Raw genomic sequence first — 21,960 nt, 5'->3', positions numbered from 1 at the left:
CCCCTATGCAACTCCAGTTCAAAAAGGAAAACCCAACACAAAAAGCATCTGTTAGCTAAAAAAGCATTTTTAATGTCTTAGCAGCATTCTGTCAAAAGAACAGAATTACTGTATATTTTGTATGATTTCCATTCTTCAGTGAACATAAAGCTTCTTCACTATTTTTTGATTATTCAGATTCAACTAGTAGCAGATAACATTAGGGGAAAGAAATCACTGCAGCAGATCCACAACAGAAGACAATTATGACAAGACAATGTATCTGTAACTTCCTTAACCTTATGGTGTAAAAAACATGGATCATTAAGAAGAGTTGTTTTTGACATGCTTGAGTTGCAGAATCAAAGTACAGTGTTTTCTAAATACTTATACTAAATTCAAGAGCACAGAGTCAGGTACAAATCAACTCATGTAGAAAGTGATCCACAGGCATCCAGACCCCAAAGGATTAAATCAACCACAACAAAAGAAAATTCAACCCAACAACAACAACAGCGGGGCAAAGACAACAGAGGCATTGACTACTTGAGTAGAACAGAAATGCTCTGCCTGCAACTCTCTCTTCAGCAGAAGACACAGATTCATCACTATCCAAAAATCAATTTCTACTTTTTCTATTATTTCCAATCCTTCCCTGAGTTCCTCTTTTCTTCTAAACTATCTCAAAATAGCTCAGCCTGCCTTGTAGTTCCAACCCTGTGTCACAGCACACAGGATCTTTCTGCCTTCTCAGATTCTGCTTCCACATTACTTATAACCACATTAGCATCCTGACTTGATAATACACTTTTTATTGCTATCCTTTTACCTCAAACAGCTTTCATCTATTCCCTATCTGTCTGAGAAAGCTTTCACCACATCTGTTCAGCTGACACGTGTTTTTTCCCTCCACAAATCACCCTTATATGAATTGGCATTTGTATTCTCTCTTAAAGGATGTTTTATACTAGAGAAGTAAGAAAATTTGAAAGGTGTTGCAAATGCTAGCTGTCCACATATGTAACACCAGAACGTATGTGGAGTGAGAGCCAGATGCAGTTATGTAATTCCGACATATCCAGGGAGTTAAGGAGAACTCTAGAAAAATACTACATCACCGTAGGTTTTTTTCACACTCATCCTCTAGGACCCTCAAACAAAACAGAACATTCTTTTTCCTCCACTGGAAAATATTTTTACTTCTACCAAACTAAAATTATTCTAGACAAGAAACCCACCCCTCCCCACCTTTCAAACTCAGGCTGTACAGGACAGCTGTCAGCTACATGGTACCACCACCCTCAGCAGAGAAAAGCATTGGATGTACACTGAAATAGTTTAACTCACCAATAAATGGAATAGAAGCCAAAGAGTCACCAGGTGGGCTGGAACCTGATGCTTTCCTTTCCTCTATTCTTTTTATGTGGACTTCTCTCCGAGCATCGTTGGGTAACCAACAGGTGGTGTCTGAGGTTGCCTCTTGGTCATTTACAGCAAGAATGTAGGACTGATGCCTCAAAGGCTGCGGAGTTTGGTGGCCAGAAGGTGATTTGTCCCGCAGGACCACTGTGTCTTTGTCATTTCCCTGAACATCCACTTGCAGACTTTCAGACTCACGGGCATCTTCCCTTTCAAAACCATAAATCTTTTGTCTTATGGAACCATCTACATTGTCAGAGGTAGTTGAACACTCACTTGTTGGCTGAACAAGTTTGGCAGAAGCTGGAGACAGAGAGGAGGGTTGGATGGTTTTCCCAGTTTCTGTTTTGTGATCTGGGGCCCCTTCTGCTCGGATCCTTGACTGTTGGTTTAACAGACCGCTCTGATGCAAGTGATTTACTGTTCTTTGGTCTTTGCTGGCAACAGCATCCAGGCCCTGGTTAAGGGGAATCGATGATTTTGCTGCATAGGGAGCTGAGCTCTTCAGAGAGTTACTTTTAGAACTTCTGGCTGGTGTGAGAGACAATCTCTCCTGTGAAACAGCTGCAGGTTTTGAAACTCCCCCGGGAGTTTGCAAATCTCGACAAGGCTGTACCATTTTAAAATCTGGTGAAATTTTCTGAAAGTGAGAACCAGGTAGAGAAGTTCTACTACCAGTTCTCCTGTTGTCTGAAATATAAGCACTCGGAGCTATAGGAAAATTTTGACCGCGAAGGGACATATGAAACGCATGCTGTCTAGACCTCTCATAAATGCCTCGCCGATCATCTTGTTCAGTAAACCCTGTCCACTTGTAAGTCTTTCTCCTATCTCCATTTGTATCTGCAATCATATTCTCAGAGTGAAAATTTTCTAGCACTTCACCCTGTTTGCTGAGATAATCCCACGACCGAGCCCTGTGATTTCTAGCATTAACTGAAGGTGAAGTTAAAGTATCCTGTGAAGCACTTCGTGGCCACTCTTTCATCAACACGGGATCTTCAAGTCTTTCCTGGGACACACTTCTCTGCCGGATGTGAACTGACTGTGGCACCCTGTCGTGAGAGGTGCTCCTGCGCCGTACCTGAGCAGCAGTGCGATTTGGCACCACTTGATTATAATCAGTTGTGTTCTGAGAAGCTGCTCTTAAACTATCTAACCTTTCCTGTATTGTTCGGGAGCCATACATGTGCATACGCCTGTTCTCAATGTACTCTTTGTAAGTTTTGTAGGTCTTCCAGTCTATGTGCTGGTGGGAGGTTGGGGAACTGTAATGATTAGTAGAGACTGGGGGTGAGTCTGTGGCTTGAGCAGGAGGTCTTGTGCTTGGGATTCCTTCTGCACATACTACATAATTTGAAGCTTTGCTTACTGTTCCAGCTGCATCAACTGACCTTGTTATTGGAGTCTGGGGAAGTACAATGGCAGTGGACACTGACGGTGACGGTAACGTGGTCCGTGTTTTTAGACTAGTTTGATCTTTTAGCCCGTATCTTACTTCCTCTGTCCTATGTGATAGACCAGCGTGATTATTTCTGCAAGATGCCAAATCAACAGCCTTCTCAGAAGGCACAATAACAGTCCTTACAGTTTCATTGCAAACGCACACGGCTGTGTTTGATTTTGCAATGTCTGTTGGTGATGGAGGCACTTGTATTTCCATTCTGTAGGCCCTCTCTGGCTGTGTCAATGCCCGTACTGGTCTGACTTGCTGCTTCCCCAGTGAGAAGTCAGAAGATAGCTTGTCGCCAGCTTGTGCCTTAACAGGAGCTGTGGATGTCAGGCGTGGGTAACATATTGGCGGTGGTTCGGGTATGTTGTGGGCATTACCACTGTAGGCTTCATTGCCTTTCAGGTAGGCATCCTGGGAATACGCCTGTGGAGACAGCATTGAGTATTCAGTAGTGAGGGAGATGGAAAAGTTCACCATCTAGTTAGTTATCTGCATGATCAAGCTTCAAGAGAGGGCACACAAGTTCAAAATTCACACTACCTCTAATTTTAGACAAAATGTTAGTTAAAAAGATAAAAACAGCATTCCATCCCCTTAGTGATGGGCGAACAAGAAACAGAACAAGCAAAATCATTACACACATTCCCTCCCTCAATTAAAAAGCTGAACTGATGACCAATTTCAGGAAATACTGCAGGTAGGGCCTGAGGCAGGTTTCTCAAAACCCATGAGCACAAAACACAGTATTCTTCTTCCCCTCCATTTGTTTTTAATATGATGCTTCAGACATTCTTCCCATTTAAGCTTCACATTGCCAGAAACAAGAATTTCACAGCAACCAATAGGTTAAAATGCTGCATAATAAATTCAACTAGCACTAGAAAATTTTCTATTCACTTAGTGTATTAAACAATTCTGTTCACTTAATCTAATACATATGAAAAGTATACACACTCCTTTAAGATGTCTTCTACATAAAAGCCACTGTTTCTAAACATATAACAAATAAATTGAAGCAGTAACATATTTGTTGTAAGGCAGCACCCTGTAAGTCATTCTATATTTTACACAAGGCAGCAAGGCCATGGTGCACAAATATTACTGCAGAAATATTATTGATATTTAACATTTTTAACTTCAAGGTACAAATAGTGTGAAGATATAAATAACCACTACTGTCCACACACTATTAAAACACAAACTGAAATCACAAATTAATTTCCTTAGTGCACTTTGCACCTTTATGCATTAGAGCCTGACTCCTGAGGAAAAAATGGTTGTATTACACTTAGTATGTTTCTGAAGCATTATAGAAAAGCAGCATTCGTCATTGTGAAATTAACAGAACATCCAAAATAATAAATCAATGAGAAGCACACAGCATACTTAAACAATATCCTATTATTTAAAAACTTTAGCATGACTTTGTTCAGTCTGATCATACTGAAATAAAGAGCCAATGCAGAGCCTGCCAGTGTAACAGAAGATTAAAATAATTTCTCAGGGCTTTTACACGCTTAGGCATGGTATCATATCACAGCATTTCCTGTTCAAATCAAAACATGCTCAATTCCAGAATATCAATGTGCTCTGTCTTCACATGAGACAGATTATAAAAGCCCAAGTGCAGCCATAAAATTAATACAGAGCAAAGTACAGAGGGCGAGGCATTTACAATACTGCTGCAATGTTACAACGAGCATTAGTCAAGTGCAAAATATTAAAGCACACTGAGAGGAAACATAGCAAACAAAACACAGGCACAAACCACAAATCAAGAGATCAGCATTAGGAAGAAAATTCAGCTCAGACTATCTAGCTCATTTCCAACAAACTTGCTGTTTCATATTCTTGCTTCTCAGAAATCATTAAGAAAAACATGCCTTACAAAACCATGAGAGAAATGGCTACTGTACATTTCTTACCAGTGCTGTGACATCCTTTGTAAACTGCAGCTGGCAGAGAACAGGAAAACACAGTAAAAGCTGCTTACAGATGTAAAGACAGAATTATCTTGTCGTATTGATGTTGACTACAGCAAGCTAAAAATATAACTACACTGATTTCACTGGAAGGTACCAACAGTCGTAAAGGGCAGTAGAGCATAAAAAATAACTTCACTTTCCTTATGAGCATGTCCACTTAGGCTTTTATTTGCTCCATGCATTTATCCTGTACCTTTACAGAAAGCAAAATACACATGTGCCATTTTGCCTTGGTGCATCCCTACAGCTGCCTGCAGAGAGCTCTGGCTCTGTGCAACGACACTTCCCTTCCACCACAGCGACGTTACTGTCTCTCATTTCCCCTGGGCTGCTCCCATCCCTGCTTCCTGGTGACGGAACAACAGCTTTATTATGCATTTAAACCAGCACGCTCCTTCCCCACGTATATCTGAACAAGAGCACAAGCTGTCAGCTGACTGCAGCTGCTTTCACGCTGTACCTCTGAAATCAGAGGAATGATGCTGCAGAAACACTCTACTCATGTGATTTGGGTTTTTTTTTCCCTTCACTCATAGTAAAAATCAAGCCAGGCTTCCACTAGCACATTTAATGGAATGAAGGAACACACAAAAAATAAAAATAAATATTTTTAAATCTTTAAATAACTGGCTATTTATAATCTTGATAGGCTGTAAGAACTAAAAAAAAAAAATTGGAAGAGATATTGAAGACCCAGAAAACAGACTGAGCAAGATACTACTGGCATGCAGGACAAACAAAAAGCAACCACCACCTCTCCAACTAGAAAACAATTACCCATTTATACAGCTGATAAAACAGCTGATATCCCACCTTCCCTCGGATATGTACACATTACACCAACAGCAAATACACCTCATTTCTGTTTTTGTAAAACATTTCCCTGACAAAAAATGCTTCACTGACTTTGACAGCAGAAAGGCTAAATTCCAAAACTGCTGTGATCTGTATCAGAAGACTACAAATGAGTATAAAAATTAGTTCCCAGGTCTTGCCAAAATTTATCACAGATATCAAAACATCACCTTCAGCAGACAACCTTCTTAAAGGGGCCAAAATGAGATTAGCTTGGCTTTCTCCCCCTAATAAAAAGTGTATTTCCATGACTGCAGGTATATCCAGACAGACAAACTGACAGTTCTGTGTGAGTTACTAGAAAAAAGGTTTTGATGATGGAAAGTGTATTTCTCCTTTCAACTTCATTTCACTCCCTTCCCAAGAAAAAAAGCTGAACTGAAACAAAGCTGAACGTCCTTCCAAGAAAGTTTATAAATGGGACAGTGATACTTCCACAAAGAGTATTAAATACCTTTGTTTCAAAATTCTGGTTAAGGGCCTACAGAGAAATAATGCAACTTAGAAAGAAATGCATGGATACCATTCTGAATAATCACACTGAGTGATGCATTATCAGCCTTTTTACTGTCAAATATTTTAATGACTTTAAGCAGAAAGTGATGGTTAAATTTTTAGATGATGTTCAAAGGCAAAAAAATTGTGAAATACACCCATATATTTATTAGTTCATTCACTGTTTTGACACTTAACATATTTTGCAACTATTTATAAGATACAGCTTTAATATTGCTCTATTCTCCCTTTAGTTTCTCAAAAGGTATGCCATGTGAAAACACTACTTTAATCTCTAAGTTTTTGCAACAGGGGATATACTCATAAAAATGTTGTTAGGGTACAGCCTAAATTTAAGTCCTTAAAAAGTCTCAAACAAAGAAAAAGTCTTGCAACATAAAAAAAAAGTTTTTATACCCAGATCAGTGATGCTCCTGACTCAGCCAACCCACTTGAATTCCACCTCAAACTGGATACTCAGCAGTTATTCAGAAGTCCAAACATGATCCAAATATCAGTCTTGACGTTTTATGAGCTGTTTTCCACCTTCTCAAAGCAACTATTTAGAGTGACATTAACAGCTCTGACAGATTTTCAAAATTACTAGAAGAAAACTGCTGCGCTTACAGCAATAACTCAGTGTGTTTCCAGCTATTGGGGGCAATTTCTTCCCAATCTTGCAATGTGGTTTTGTTTGCAGCACATTTGCAAACTCCTATGGCAAAGAATTAATTTCTTACTGTGAATCTGTAGAACCGTTAAGAGTTTAACTCTAAGGTTACACATTCCCATGATAGGCAAAATACGTTTCAAGCAAATAAAGCATTTTACAAGGCATTTCATTAACCATCTAAAATTCAGCTGAAGGGGTTTGTTCCCATTTTCCCCCACTTGATTTTATGACATTAGATGTTAGAATAATAACAGCTGAATGTACATCGATTCCTCTGGGTAAGAGTTATTGTGCTAAACCATAACAACTTCCCAGAGTTTGAACCAACTCTGTGCTACACCACTCACCCGAATCCACAAAAACACACAGCCCTGTGTTTCACTGAGGATCACTACACTTCACTACAGGATGAATAACCACAGTGATTTCATCAGAACTAATTGCAAAATTGGAGATAAGCTTTTGATGAGTCAGAAGCCGATGTGCACAGCAACCTGCAAGACTGAGCTTGAGGCATTCTTCTTTCCTTCTTCAACCAGCTTGGCTTCAGATTGCATTTCTTTACTACTAAATTCTTCTCTTTGCCAGTCTCAACTTATTCTCACAGTTGGAATGAGTATGGGAATTGCACACCAGAAAAGTCTTTAAAGGAAACACATTCTAGCTAATTTGTTCTCAAGAATGTTAATACTACAGCTCAAGTGCTTTCACTTCACTCAAAAACACCCAAACACTACAGTCAGAAAACATTATTTGAAAAAAAAAACCCACACACCCTCTCTTGCCAAAGGCAGTGCAATTTTACCATATAAAGTTTAATGCTTTAAGCCAAGTAACTTTTATTTCCAAACACAAGCTGTGCAAGGGACTTCCTTGTAAAATTAGTCTAAATTGAGGTTAGGGGTGTTGGTGCAACTGGTGTTTTCTAACCTATGCAATATTCAACAACAAAAGTTTTAGTCTCCTCTGGGTCACTGTATCTTCACATCACACCCCTTCTCCTCCTCCTACTGCACTTGCTTTAATAATAACCTCTGTGCCCATCAGTAACCACAAAATCTGAGAGTAACAAAAATGCTCCAAGACTCTGGGCTAAATACAGCTACTCACAAAGACATCTCTATTAAATATAAAGCAAATGAAAATATTTCAGTTTGCCAAGGAAACAGCTACGTTGCTCTACTACGTCTGATGCAACTGGATGGTATCAGGGAGAAAAAAAGACAAAAAACCAGATAGTCTTTAACAATTAAGTTGACTGTGGGCAGGGTATATATACTGAAAAATTTCAATATCACCTGAGTAGAAAGAAGGAGGGGAAAAAGAAAATATATGCTGTAATTGATTTTCACTCATTTTCTTGGTCATTCCAACTAGGATTTTAAGGTTCCCCTATTAGCTGTGACAAGACAAATATCTCTATTCAAATATGGTCAACTTGCAGTCATTGACATGCAGCTTTACTGGTCCACAATTTTAAGGAAAGATTAGATGTAATTAAAGCTACTGAAAACAAAGCAGTGAACAGCCCTCTTTCATTTCCACATTTACCATTACTCACAGAATGCCCAATAAAATCTTCCAGTAAATGAAAGAGTCTCTTCTGGAATGCTAAGGCACATTTCAACAGATTTGTACACTAATAAAACATAGTGGTGACAACATCTAAGACTAGAAAGAACCTCATACCTCTTGGGTCAACTCCCATATGGAAATTATTTTTTAGAACTTATTTGAAATGAAACTGCTGGAGGCAGAACCAAAGCTAAGTAAGATGGAACTTTTGAGTGGGTAGTGAGAAAAGTGCCAGAAAATGAAAGATGAAAAATCAGGTTAACTTACCTATAGTATGTATGTGTTTATACACACACACACTCCACAGATAGACATATTTACAAAATAATATCTACATATGTGAGTTTCTACCTATAATAAACCCCATATATAAACATTAATATGCCACATTACAAATAACCTTCCCAATAAACAGCTCCAATGCAGATCATATTAAAGATGCCATTTTTCAAAGAGTGGTACTTTCTCAAGTTCCTGATACTCAGAAATTCAGTGGCTCATAGGGTCTATTCTTCTTTAGCTACACAAGGAACAATTTGCAAGTAAGTAAATTCCAACATGACATTCTCTGAAAAACATTGTCCAAAAATTCTGCATACTAAGGACATCCCAACATACATGTGTTACACAATACAAAGGATGTTGACAAGATCCATAATAATGCCGAGCTGTAAACAGGCGTAGCAAACTCAATCTTCTCCCTACAGAGAGTACCTTTACATTCAGTATTTTTCACATAACACAAAAAGCTTTTGAACAACTGAGCAGTTGTCACAATTTGAACAGCATGTTAGTACTAAATTTGTTATCCAAAGGCTACAAAACGGCAACAATTTCATTGAATATACTTGAGAAAAAAGAACTGTTCGCACTTGACCTAAATGTGTCTCCCCATTTGCATGAAGTCAGTGGTATTAAAACCGACAAGATGCCAAAATTCTGCCAAAAAACATTGCGAATGCTACAGAAAACGCATATAGACACATCGAATTTGAAACACCAAGATCAATATAACACAATCATCCTCCTTCTCATTTCAAAATGGTTATATACCTAGAAATGTTTCCAAATAAATCTCTTTTGGTAAGCTTAAATAATCACAAATTTGAGGAGGAGCATGAAAAAATCCCCAACACATACACAGTTGTCAAGAATTCAACTTTTTGTCACAGATAGAGATGTTTTAAATATCCTTTTCCCCACAAAGCGACATTTTCAAGATCACATCAGTGAACAAACACAACTGACACTGATTTCCCTAATGGCAGAACTTCCGGTGGAATTCCCTTCCAAGTTATCACTGTTCAAATGCCACAGAGGGCACTGACCTGTGGACTGGACCACTTTATTGTTACTACTGGAGAATGGATTTTAAGCCTTGTTTTCAGGAAATTCAATATACCAAGAGGCTCACAGACAGGATATTTAGGATATTTCTGAAGACTAAACCCAAGGTTTATAAATAGGGAAATAAGGATGGAAATGAGCACCTGTGTTTGCAGCAATCAGCCACCAGCACATGCAGTAGACAGCCAAGTACTGCAAAACTTAGTACAACCAGCATCATTTCCTGAACATAATGAAACTATTCTGTCTTCATTGCACTGGATATACCTTTCATTAGCTCCTGCAACAGCCAGCAGTGCTCTGGGGTTTTCTGCTTTTACAGCATACCAGTATTTGACATTGGTTTACAGTGAGTGATACTATTTGTAGACATTCACAGTGAAATTTGTGACATGTCATAGAAAACAACTAAATTTTTTAACATACTATGTAATAACTTACATTTAACATTCTATAATAACTTATATAACACAACTGCAGGTGTAAGCTTCTCCTCTATTAATAAGGGCACCATACCTTACCATGTACTGTTCCCTTTACATTTATACTGACACTCTGACACTATCACTACAGACATTATTATTATCACTTACTTATATGAGCTCTACTTTGTTCAGGAATAAGAATTTGCTCCAAGATTTATACATTTTTTTTTACATAAGATTTCCACAAAACCTAATACAACGTTAATCACAAAGATAAACCCAGAAAATTATAAAAGTATGCAGTTTCTCGTCTGAAAATAAAAAGTTACTGTCTTTTCACAGGAAGTGAAAGGAATAACATTCTATGCTGTTACTTTGAAAGTATTTTAAATATGAGTGTTCAGCTTAGAGCAGAGAAACACTTCACCAAATCTTGTAATGAGGACTGTGCATCTTAACCGTCTTCAGAGGAATTGCAGAGATCTTCATTTGACTGAAGTTACAGTGATGCACTCAATTAAGCAGTATCAAAAGACTGCTAATTGTTACTTCAGAAGTGCTAAGATATTTCCTCCTCCATGGTGGTCTAAAAGAAAACTACAGGTCTTAACTGACAGTCTCAGTTGTGAGATGCATTTTTATCATCTGTATCTTCACAAGCTGCAACTCTGCCATCAAAGATTAACCCTTGAAAACATATCTGCTGAAGTATTCCATGGCAGGACAGAGCAAACAAACTGCAGCCATCCAATGTCTTTTCCAATAAGCCCAAGTGTGGCCAACACTCAGTCTTGAGGACTTCAGAAAATACCTGTGTCCTCATGGCTTTCCTCTGGCAGATCCTGTGTGGAACTGGAAGTCCTCAAGAGAAGTTCACTTCCACCCAAACAAGTGCATCTTCACAAACAGGAGCATAAACTCCTCCCATATCATGAGTATGTTCCAATGCACCCAACAGCAAACAACTGTCAGAAGAACTCGTGCAAGCTACAGTGGCAAAGCATTTGCTGCAAAATCATTACTTCATCTCTCAAACCTAATCCTCTGTCTGTCTTCAACAGAGAAGCCTCACATTCACAACTCTGTCACATCTGACAACTCAAAAGGAACCTTTTTATAATAACGTCTGAACATTATTCTCACAGATATATCCACTCTTTTTCTAAAATTTCCACAGGCAAATATTTTTTCTCTTTTCTTTACCTCTCAGTCTCCTCCAGGAGAATGACCTTTTCTTTTTGCCAGTACCCTTTTCTAACCCAAGGGCAACAACTGCCTTTTTTCCTTCCTCTGTCCCCACTGCCTCACTCTTTCATATAACAAGTTATATCCAATCAATTGGTTTTCATCTCTACTCCACCTGAAGGTTGCACTTCATGTTTCATCAGCAGAGGGACCTTCTTGCCTAGCTAAATACAAAGGTTTCACTTTAAAACTACAAATTTTGACTTGCCAAGATCCTCACACAGTTACAGCTACAAGACTGCATTAGGTGCATATGGCCATTCAAATAATTTAAATGGTAACACTATTCCTGCATTTCTACACGTTCACAGTTCCAATTAAAGAAGAACAAACAAAAAAAACCCCAAACCCCCAAAAACCCCAACCCAAACACACACACACACCAAAACCAAAGAACCAACAAAAAAACCCCACCACACCACACCACCATCCCACCCGCCTAACACCAAGAGCTTTTCCCTCTCACTTTTTCATGCAATGAAAACTCATACCCTGCCCCTGTCCCCCACATTCTCTGTGTTGGATTACTTAAATATTTCTTTATCAAATGTTCTCAAATATCACTTCTACTCTAACAGCCTTGACTTGTTGGCCTAAATGGACAAGTTCCTGTACTAATCTCTATCTCCAACTCAAAACAAAGTTTCTTGCTTTTTTCCTTACCTATCAATTTGACCTTTAATACTGAAAAACAGTGACTGAAACCCACAGGTTTTTCTTAACTTAAAGTCAAGTCTTACTATTTTTGCACACTTTTCCAACTACTAACCAAAAGGTCTACCCTGCTTGTCACCTTTCCTCTGCTTGCAATTCAAAATAAACCGGAGAATATCAACACATTAGGTGTTTTTCTAATTCTTCACAATATGCACTAGAGACACTAAATGGGAGATGAATTATCTCACTGTATGTGCAGGCCCTCAGCTCAAATCAAGAGCATACAGGCACTAGTGTAACAAAGTATTTACAGCAGTCACAATTTAAAAAATCAGTAATAATCTTCAGCACATTCATCACCTTGCTTCCTTCCTGGAAATCCACTGACAATTAGTGAGTTATTAATGAAAGCTAATTTTAAGCTTCATATGCTAGTTTCTTAATTCAAATTATTTAGAATTAAACAATCTGGTTAAAGGAAGCAATCCAATTCATATATTCTAACATAAAGAAATTAATACAAATTATAATAAAAACACAAACAATGGGGGTTTTTTGACATGCCAGAAATATCATGTGAAGATGGTGTTCCCTGTGTTTGGACTCCCCTGAAATCTCAGGCATAGTAAGGAGGTAGGAAAGTATCTAAGGAGTGAGAAAGAGATAAATGTTAACTGTAACTATTTGCTGATAGAGGAGTTCAAAGACTTTGTAACCAACAACAGAACATTTCTATTTAGTCAATCTGCTCTAAATAGAAGCTTCATGAACATACCAATTGAAGGATGTCCTCGTCTTTTGGCATAACACTAAGTTCCAGTATGCTGTCACTGAAACAAAAAGAAAAAAGTCATCACACGTGAACTTGTGGAGAAAATTTTCAATTTAATGCCCACAGATCAAAATCATTCAAAACTCCAACACTCAGCTTTTCTGACAAATACTTTAAAAAAACAGAAATAAACACTGATTTTTGTCAGTGTCTTAGCAAGTTAGAGTAGAACAAAAATCTAACTCAAGAACACACCTGTGTTCTCAGGAAAACCCGTTTATTGAGCCAACACACTGGGTTTGGCAGTTTTATTTCCTTTTTATCCCCTTCTTCCTCAACTTCTACGGTACACTACTTCCTTAGAGCTTCTCAGACAAAACAAAGTGACAAATCTGCAATTACAATGGAAAACTTCTCTCCTTCTTCCATTTAAAACTGAAGTCTCTTAGCACTCTAAAATTGCTAGGGAGAAGTCCATAACCACCACACCATGTGGAAAGAGGGGCAATACCAAGGCAAGCACTGACTTACACCTTTCTGTTCCAGTCATTAGAGTAGATTGCTTCTGGAGTTGATCCTTACAGAATCACAGACTATTCTGAGTTGGAAGGGACCCACAAGGATCATCAAGTTCAACTCTCAAGCCAATGGCCCACACAGGGGATTGAACCCATGACCTTGGCAGTATTACAACCAAGTTTCAACCAACTGAGCTAATCTCGCAGTTCACCTCCTGGCAGAATCAGCCTAAATACATTTAGCCATTCAGATGACATCTGAAATATGGATTAAAAACACTTGCTATTTTTAAGTGCTGCATTTGTCAGTCTGAACTGCTGAAACCAAAAGCAGCAGCAATAAAAAGATAGAGGAATCCAGACAGTTCAATCAATGCCACTCCCATACAAGTAAAATCAGGACACTGAATGTACCAGTTATCCAGAGTCAGGTATTTTAAAACAGTGAAACCCACAGTTAGCATCTACCAGAAAGCAAGAGGGAAGCATGTGCTTGTAACATGGGATACGAAATAGCTGAATTCATTATCTCATCTGAACTAAAGAAATAACCTGTTCACATTCATTAAATGTAAAGTGGAACAGGTACAGAGAAAGGCTACAAAAGGCTGATGCACAGTCTATTATAACTAGGCTGGAAAAAGAAAATGAAGATTCTGTGACTTATTTAGAAATCTCACATTGCATGTCAGAAACAAAAAGGGGTATTTAAAAAAACTGACAGTATCAGTGTAAGAAAAAAGGCATAGAACCTGACTGGATATGTCAGACTAGAAATTTGCTTATCTGTACTTATCACTACAGTACATCAGCTGAGAAAAGATAAAACCAGCACAAAGACTGGTCCCAACTTCAGGGCACTGATCAGCTTATGAAAGCACTGAGGAGGACCTCAGTTTCTTATTTCTGCAGGAAATCAAGTCATCATCTCAACCATGTACTGTGTGATTTATTATGCTTTCTTATATGAAAAATGTTTTTATTTTGTGGTTCCTTTTCCATTTTTCAGCAACCACAGACATAAGGCTGCATTCCAGAATAGCAGAGTAAGGGTATTTGGTTTCCCAATCCTCTTAAACCATTATTCCTTTTGGAAAAAAGTGTCCTCCAAGCAGTATAAATTACTTTAGTTTTAAAAGCAAAAATCAGCAGTGATTGAAGTTTTTCTTTGTAAGTCTACACTCATCTAGGAAAAAAATAAGTCTTCAAAAGCCTTGTGAACATTTTTCAAAATACTGAATTTTAAGAAACAAGAGAGTATTGACCTTATGTACATTTACAGTAGCATTTCCCATTTTGACTGACTGCATTAATAGTGGAACTAATTAAAATTATTCTTTAAAAGTTGTGTCATCATGAGCTGACTTTTACCTAAATTCCTTTGTACGGACTTTATCTATCAGCTTTAAATTAAAAAAAGAATATGAAACAGATACCACAGGTTCAGGCATTTCTAATGAATTGTTCAGAATTCATTTCTATGTGTGGATGGCATGTATGTATAAATCCTATTAGGCAACTGATAATAATCAATTCTTACTTGTAGGATGAAGACTTTGGATATTAAAAATATGATAAACAGCACTGCTCCTCTTAAAGTACTTTTTATATAAGATACATAATTTGAGACAACAAACCATACTCATTCAAGTATTTTCTGTGTTCCTTCCAAATTTTTTTTTTAAGAAAGTGATTAAATCCATTTCCATTTACACAGTTTACAGCTGGTTTAGTAGCCATTCAAAAGAGCAAAGCACTGCACTCGGGGACAATGTTTCATATGTCATTCGAATAACTACTTTACTATACTCTTCCAGCTTGCCTGAAGAGCCTTCCAGAGACAATTTGGATCTTTCTACTTCATGTATTCTGATGTGCTCTCAGCATGTTTTTCAATTCTCATATCAGAAACAAAAATTATTAAGGAAGACTTTTGTTGTATTGTGCTATATAATGTACATGCAAATTATGAACTAAAAGTATTAGTAAGAACCACCACACAGAAGGTGATAATTTACACTGAAACACGAGGCACAGTACTGAGAACTCCGAGACATCTATCATTCAGATTTCTTTCACTACACATTCCAAAGCTAAATTCAAATTTACTGACTCAGAGTCAGCCAACTAAAGCACTAATCATAAAGACTATCTTCTGATGCATTATTTTGTATTAATGAAACAGATTCAGTAGCTGAAGTCTGTACACTTCTGAGTAATCTCAATTCTTTCAAAAAGAATTGGCAAAGAGAAACAAGTAGAAGAAATAGCCACTTGACTTCCCCACAGTTTAAGAAAAAAAAAGGGGGGGAAAAGAAGTTGTGAACCAGAATTTGTTTCTTGTTTTATTTAGAAATATAAATTTAGAGTTTACATTTGCAAGCAACATATCTTCAAGTTGATTATGTATGTAAACAGATAAGAATTAATTCTTAATGAACTAAACTAGCAACTGTTGGTAAAAAGTAGGAAACTGACTTGAAAGTGTTCTTGTGATTAACTTACAGGACACCACAGTTACTCCAGCAACTCTTCTGAGGTGTGCCTTTCATCTTCCAGAGGAAATAATCAGTGTAAGTTTAGCTTTGCTATCTCCAAGCAGAGCAAAATGGAAAACATTCTAGACACAGCTTTAAACTCTTCTGGGAACAGTACAAAACATGGCTAAATTACACCCCATCTGTAAGACCCACTGGAAGATAGGAGCATCATTTAATCTAAGGCAGCCAAGTTCTGGTGTCTGCAGTATTATATAATGAAGATAAACAGCTACAATTGAATAACTTCCTAGAAAAATAATGAGCAGTTTTGAAAATGGAGCCACAGCAATAATCTAAAAAAAAATCTGCAAGTCCAAACTGTGTTTCAATGCAAACAGCTGAATAGTGAGGGGAGCAGCAAACTCTCTTTAGAGAGAAAAAGGGATAAAATGTGCTGTTTTCTTAAAAACTACTCTGACGATGATGAGAAAAATGACAAGAGAGTAAGCATTTCAGGTCATCAGTATGTCCAAATGAGTAATTAAAAACAGTAATTAAAAATACATCAATCCAAGTGTCTAGAAAAACAACGGCCTACTGAGACTATGAAGGAAACTGTCTTTAGCTATGGATAAAAAAAGATTTCAACTGACAACTCAACCTTTCAAAAGGCCCCTCAGCAAGTTGCTTGCACAAAGCCCACTAAAGAAGCCAAGGAGTGCTGGATGAAGGATCAGCTAAGACACAAAGCACAGCAAGAACTGAGTCACTGGGTATTTTTAATATGAAGAGTTTAAGTACATTCAACAGCAAATTTGTGCAAGACCAATCATCAAGAACTGTTAAATCAAGCAATGCAGATAAAACCTGCAGTTCAGCAAGTTCCTAAACCAAGGATCTCTGGAAAGTGGGCTGGTACTATCTGACCACTCTATAGCTTCACTGTTTTCACAGACTTCTCCTAAGAAATCTTTACTGGATATTAACAGAGAGGACAATGACATAACAGACCATCAGCCTGACCCAGTATGGCAATGCTGATGCAAGAGCAGCAATGCTAAAGCAAGAAGTGTGCACCATTCTGCAATTTTATTTGCCATGAAATGACAGCGTAAGAAATAAATAATCCACGTGCAGAACAAACTGCACTGAGCTCAAAAATACTGTTGTCAAGCAAAGAATGAGACAGAACTGATTCTTCAGTCACATGGGAAGTACTGCCTATAAGCCACAAGAAAGATGCACCTGGTCTGCAGTCTGGGCTCTCTTTATCGATCAGAATTAATATTCATCTGTTTATACCAAGAGGGTCAGCTGAAGACTTCCTGGCGGTTGGATTTTCTGTATAAAACGCTCAAGGATACACAACCTTTTGTTACAATCTTCTGTGATATGCACATCTGGCTCAAGAAAACCAATTGTTCTCCTCTCCCAGCTAACAATAGCATCCCTTCATCCCCTCTGCACTCATGGAAATCAGGGGAAAGAGGCAGCAGTGCACTATACTATTCCTGGCTGCACTAGAGAATCACTGGCAAAGCCTTGCTCAGGTGTTCCTCATTTATCCACAGTGGGCAGGCGTTGAATTCCACAGAACAGTTCACTACCTACACCCACAGGGCTGAAAATAGAACTATTCACAGGCAGACCTAGAGTTAAGAATCACTGACCACATAGATGTGATTGGTCTGGTTTTCCTGGATTAAGAGAGTTAATTGGCTGATGTACATGGTTGGACATATAATGTCTTGTGTCTTGGGTATACACTGCTGTACACCAGTGCTGTCTGTACAAACACAAAAGAATGACACATGGCTATTGTTATATGCAGTGAGGGGTATAAAAAAGGTAAGATTCCATCTTTCCAGCTCTTGTATAGAGACAGTGTTAATGACACAAAACACATCTGTTACCTTGCTCCTCACATTCTTTCATGTTGATCATAATACATCTTTTTTCCACATAACTCATTATTATATTGGAAATTTGTTGCTATAGAGCAGAAATTGACACCAAGAAAACCGTAGAAATGGAGGCAGACATGAGACACAAAAACAAGTATCCAGACTCATGTACGGACATGATTTCACAAGTCCCTGTGAGCTGCAGGAGCAGCAAATATCGGCACTTCCTCAACCTCGCGCAACATTCATAATTTGCAGCAAAAGAGAGGAAAGCCAAGATGTACCGGGGATCTTTTATAGGTGTGCACTAGCATAAAATATTTCCATTACCAAATATGCTTATTTTGAACTACTAGATCTCATAACCAAGACAGATTTTTTAAATTTTCTTTTTCAATTGACACATCTATGTGTGGTATATCTACTCTGTCTATTTTAAGTTCAACCTTCCTCTGTATCATTCGGTGTTATTTGCTAACAAGGGACAAGTACTGACAGAAAAGGTCTGTGGTACAATTCAGCACATCTTTTCTCAAACCCTTCTCAGCATTCAGCAAGTACATGAAAGCAGAAATAGTATGACTGAGTGTGTATTCATGAAAATTTAAAAATACAATGACATTTCAAAACCCCCACAAGTGGTTATTTTCTGCTTAGTATGAAAAAGTAAGTTTGGCACATAGTAAAATACTAAGCATCTTACCTGTTCTGTATTAAAGCAATGACTTGAGAATAAGTCTTCCCAATAACACTTTCTCCATTGACTTTTATAATTCTGTCACCTGGAAAGGGAAAAGTTGTAACTGAAATTAATTTGTCTACACATTTTTTAGTAGTTTTAATTTTCTACTTGTGTACCTTACAACAATTAAGAATACCAATATAAATTCAAGGTTAGCCTTCCTTAAAAATGGAGGAATAAAAAAGAAAATAATTCAGAATACAACTACATGTGACCATATACACGATGCCAAATTACTACTTTTCTCAGAACATTTTCAGATGTGCACCTTACTCTAACCTTCCACATTAATCACCTAGAAAGTCAGAGAAAGAAAACTAAAAGCAAGTGTAAGCTACTCCAGAGGCTCACTTAAGTATCCCATCCTCAAAATAAAGCTGTTGATGTATGGCAGCACTGACAACTCTGCCTGATTGCCAAGTGAATTATAGGTAGACATTTCATTCCAGCATAAACCTCAAAATAAACTCAGATTTTTCACTCTCCTTTAACAGCAGCGAATACAGCAATTTTGTACTTCTTCCTTAGTAGAAATAAAACCCCAGACATTTTGAAAGATCCAGTTTCCTCCTTCCTCAGAATAACCACGGCTGTTTCCAAGGTTTTACTGTCAGTTCAACGCACCTTGGGCAACGATAATGTGGTTACTCCTTATCCGTGTAACCCAGTCTTCAGATCTCATATCAGTTTTGTAAGATTTTTCCAGATAGTTTGTTGCATCTTCCTCGTAAGAGCTTCATATAGTCTCATAAATTAACTGTCAAATCTACAGTGTGGAGCAATTTTTAGCTTTTGATGAAAAAACTATCCTATTCCTTCCACCAAATGATCCAAAGAGCGTAAAGGTACCTTGAATTTATTAATGAGGAGAAAATGGTCTAAAGGATTACAGGTAGGGAACTTCAGAAAGCTGCTGGGAAAAAAAAAGAGCTGAAAGAAAGGACCCATGCAAAGTAAGCCAGAGAGAACAACTTTTTCAACATTGCTTTAGAAACTGAAAGCTCTTTTTGTGTTGCTGGCAAGATCAAATCAAAGCAAGGAAAAGCTGTTCACTCAGAATACTCAGCCTGACTTGGGGACAAATGTTTGTGCTCTGTGGAAGTTCAATTACAGATCGTATGAACTTACCAAACTACATGGATGTGCTGACTTTATAACTGAGTCTGCATTCACGAGGTTTAAGATAACGCAAATAAATTAGTGCAATATTTTCAACTTTATAGAAGTTCACATATTCCCTTTAATTCATAGAATCATAGAATCGATTGGGTTGGAAAAGACCTCCAAGCTCATCAAGTCCAACCCTTGGTCCAACTCCAGTCTAATTCACTGGTTACTGCCTTCTCCCTCACCTGAAAGAACTCTTAAGTGTTTTCTCGTGCTTCCCAAGGGCTGAAGGCAAGCCTGGTGGTCACAGTGAGTGGCTGCTGGCAACCCACGTGCCTGACAGGGACTGTGGGGGATGGCAAACTCCACCCCACAGCTGCACACACAGACAAAAGCTAACGTTGAAACCACAGAATCACACCAAAAAAAAGCCTTTCCAAAACCTGCAGGAAAAAGGAATGCTATAGTTTATGCCAAAAAATACTTCTATTTACAAGCTCTGAGCCCTGTCCTGCTACACTGCACAGCAAGACTTCCCCAGAACACACAAGATCCTTCTCTGGAACTTAAACTGGCTCTTTTCTGGGCTGTTTAGGAACTTGCCCACAGATGTAGATCTTTACTCAGTATTCCCACTAAAAACTATAATTAGGAATATCTTTAAAGTAAGTTGTACCATGTTATCTATACTTGTGCAGCTTTTATTTTTCAAAGAAGCAGACAAGGTTATACACAGCAGTGAGATGAGGCTCCATGAAAGAGGCAACCACTGGACCTGCCAAGAGACCCGGGAGGGACACACTGCAGAACTCCTGCACAAGTGATGTGAGCACAGACAACTCTGCAAAATACAACTTTGCTCCACTTCAGGTACATAAAAAGGGGAAGGTCAGCACGTGTAGTGCAAAAAGTTATTTAGAAACACCAAGGCTTTTTCCAATAGGTCTCCATCTGTCTGATGGCCCATTAAATACCTTTGATCAAACTAGAAAGTAGCTGAATGCACCTAAACCACCTCCCTTTCCATACACATTTTAGTTCTTTATATTCTTGCATATACATAAATGACAGCATGAAGATCAAGACACAGCAAATGTGGATCTGTTTTGGCTGTTTGTATTTCAGTGTTTATAATGTTTATGTTTGGAACACAGAGTTGTTATTTTTTTAATGAAATGCCTCAGAGGTTAAAAATGAGAAGTATTTTCTTTCTATCTCTAACAAGCATGATTTTACAGGAGTATTCAAAAACATTCAGAATAAGCTGTCATATTTATTTAACTATTACTCAAATTAGCAAGAATATTCCAAGTTTTCCAGCGAGTAGCAGCCAGACAAGCTCCTGAAATAGAGCTATTCATTCTGGGTAATGAAGCTTATGTAGAGACTTTCAGTATTACAAAGGATTCTGCAGCAGTGAAATAAGAATTGACAAATATACCCACCTAAACTAATACTCAATTTTCAAGTATTTTCTTTTCTTTAGTGTGACCATGAAACAGTGCCAAGTTATACTAGAAAAAGAAATGCAGTTCATTCTACAAAATAGGAAATGTAGACAGTGTCTGTATGAGAGGTCAAGCAATCTACCTGGCTGACCACTGCCTGTTTTATAATGTAATTTCAAGATATAGTCATGTATTTCACCCTAAAACTTGTAAACAAGAAATACTGGTGTGACCTAACTAGATCGAACTGCTAACAGCAGTGTGTTGAAGAAAAATATTCTAGTAACTAAAAAATTTATTTTCTCCTCTTTATTCTGGGCTCCTAAAAATCTCTTCTATGACTAAAAATAAAATATTCTCCACAGATTTCATCTCTCTGAATTTGGCAAACACTGAACAGAGTAGAAATTAACATGGCTCCTCTGAACAGCCTCAACATATGCTGCGTTTTACTGAGCCAAAACATTTCTTTATATAATAGCATCAAGTAACGCCAAAGTGGCCCTTCCCTGAATAACTACTTAAGTAGCAGTTAAAAAAAAATAAAATCCTTACACTGCACCAGTGGGATCTACCACTGTTTTTAAATTGAGCATCCTAGAAACTTTGTATTTCTTTAGGAAAAACATAAAAAGCTTATTCTATTCCAGTCAAATGCAGAAGTGTGACTGTTCCCGAAACAAAAATACCAATGTCCCGTTATCGACACAAGCACAAGCCTTTCACAGAATCCAAGTGTTGCTGTACTTTTAAGAAACCTGTGTTTGTACTGGTATCCATCTATGTCAATTATCTTTTTATCATCTGTAAGACTTTCCATTCTAACACAGTTCTTCTTCCTTCAAAACTTAAGTAAGTGTCACACACTTCACAAAAAAAAA

At 37.8% G+C, this 21,960-nt stretch overlaps 1 protein-coding gene across 4 annotated transcripts in view; it reads right to left on the bottom strand.

The window, feature by feature from the left end:
• Positions 1 to 21,960, bottom strand: part of ARHGAP21 (Rho GTPase activating protein 21) — a 108,575-nt gene that overhangs the window by 24,457 nt on the left and 62,158 nt on the right. For 3 of the 4 annotated variants that reach the window (XM_071560118.1, XM_071560121.1, XM_071560119.1), the window contains exons 5-8: positions 18,486 to 18,564; positions 12,884 to 12,938; positions 4,777 to 4,806; positions 1,327 to 3,274 (exon numbers count right to left, since the gene is read on the bottom strand). In XM_071560118.1, the coding sequence (XP_071416219.1) occupies positions 1,327 to 3,274; positions 4,777 to 4,806; positions 12,884 to 12,938; positions 18,486 to 18,564 (2,112 nt within the window). The remainder of the gene's footprint in view (positions 1 to 1,326; positions 3,275 to 4,776; positions 4,807 to 12,883; positions 12,939 to 18,485; positions 18,565 to 21,960) is intronic. The other variant, XM_071560120.1, reaches the window with a different exon arrangement.

This window comes from Pithys albifrons, chromosome 7 (genome assembly GCF_047495875.1).
Source record: "Pithys albifrons albifrons isolate INPA30051 chromosome 7, PitAlb_v1, whole genome shotgun sequence".
Taxonomy (NCBI): domain Eukaryota; kingdom Metazoa; phylum Chordata; class Aves; order Passeriformes; family Thamnophilidae; genus Pithys; species Pithys albifrons.
Note: the sequence above shows the minus strand (reverse complement) of the source record. Positions and strands in the feature narration are given on the sequence as shown.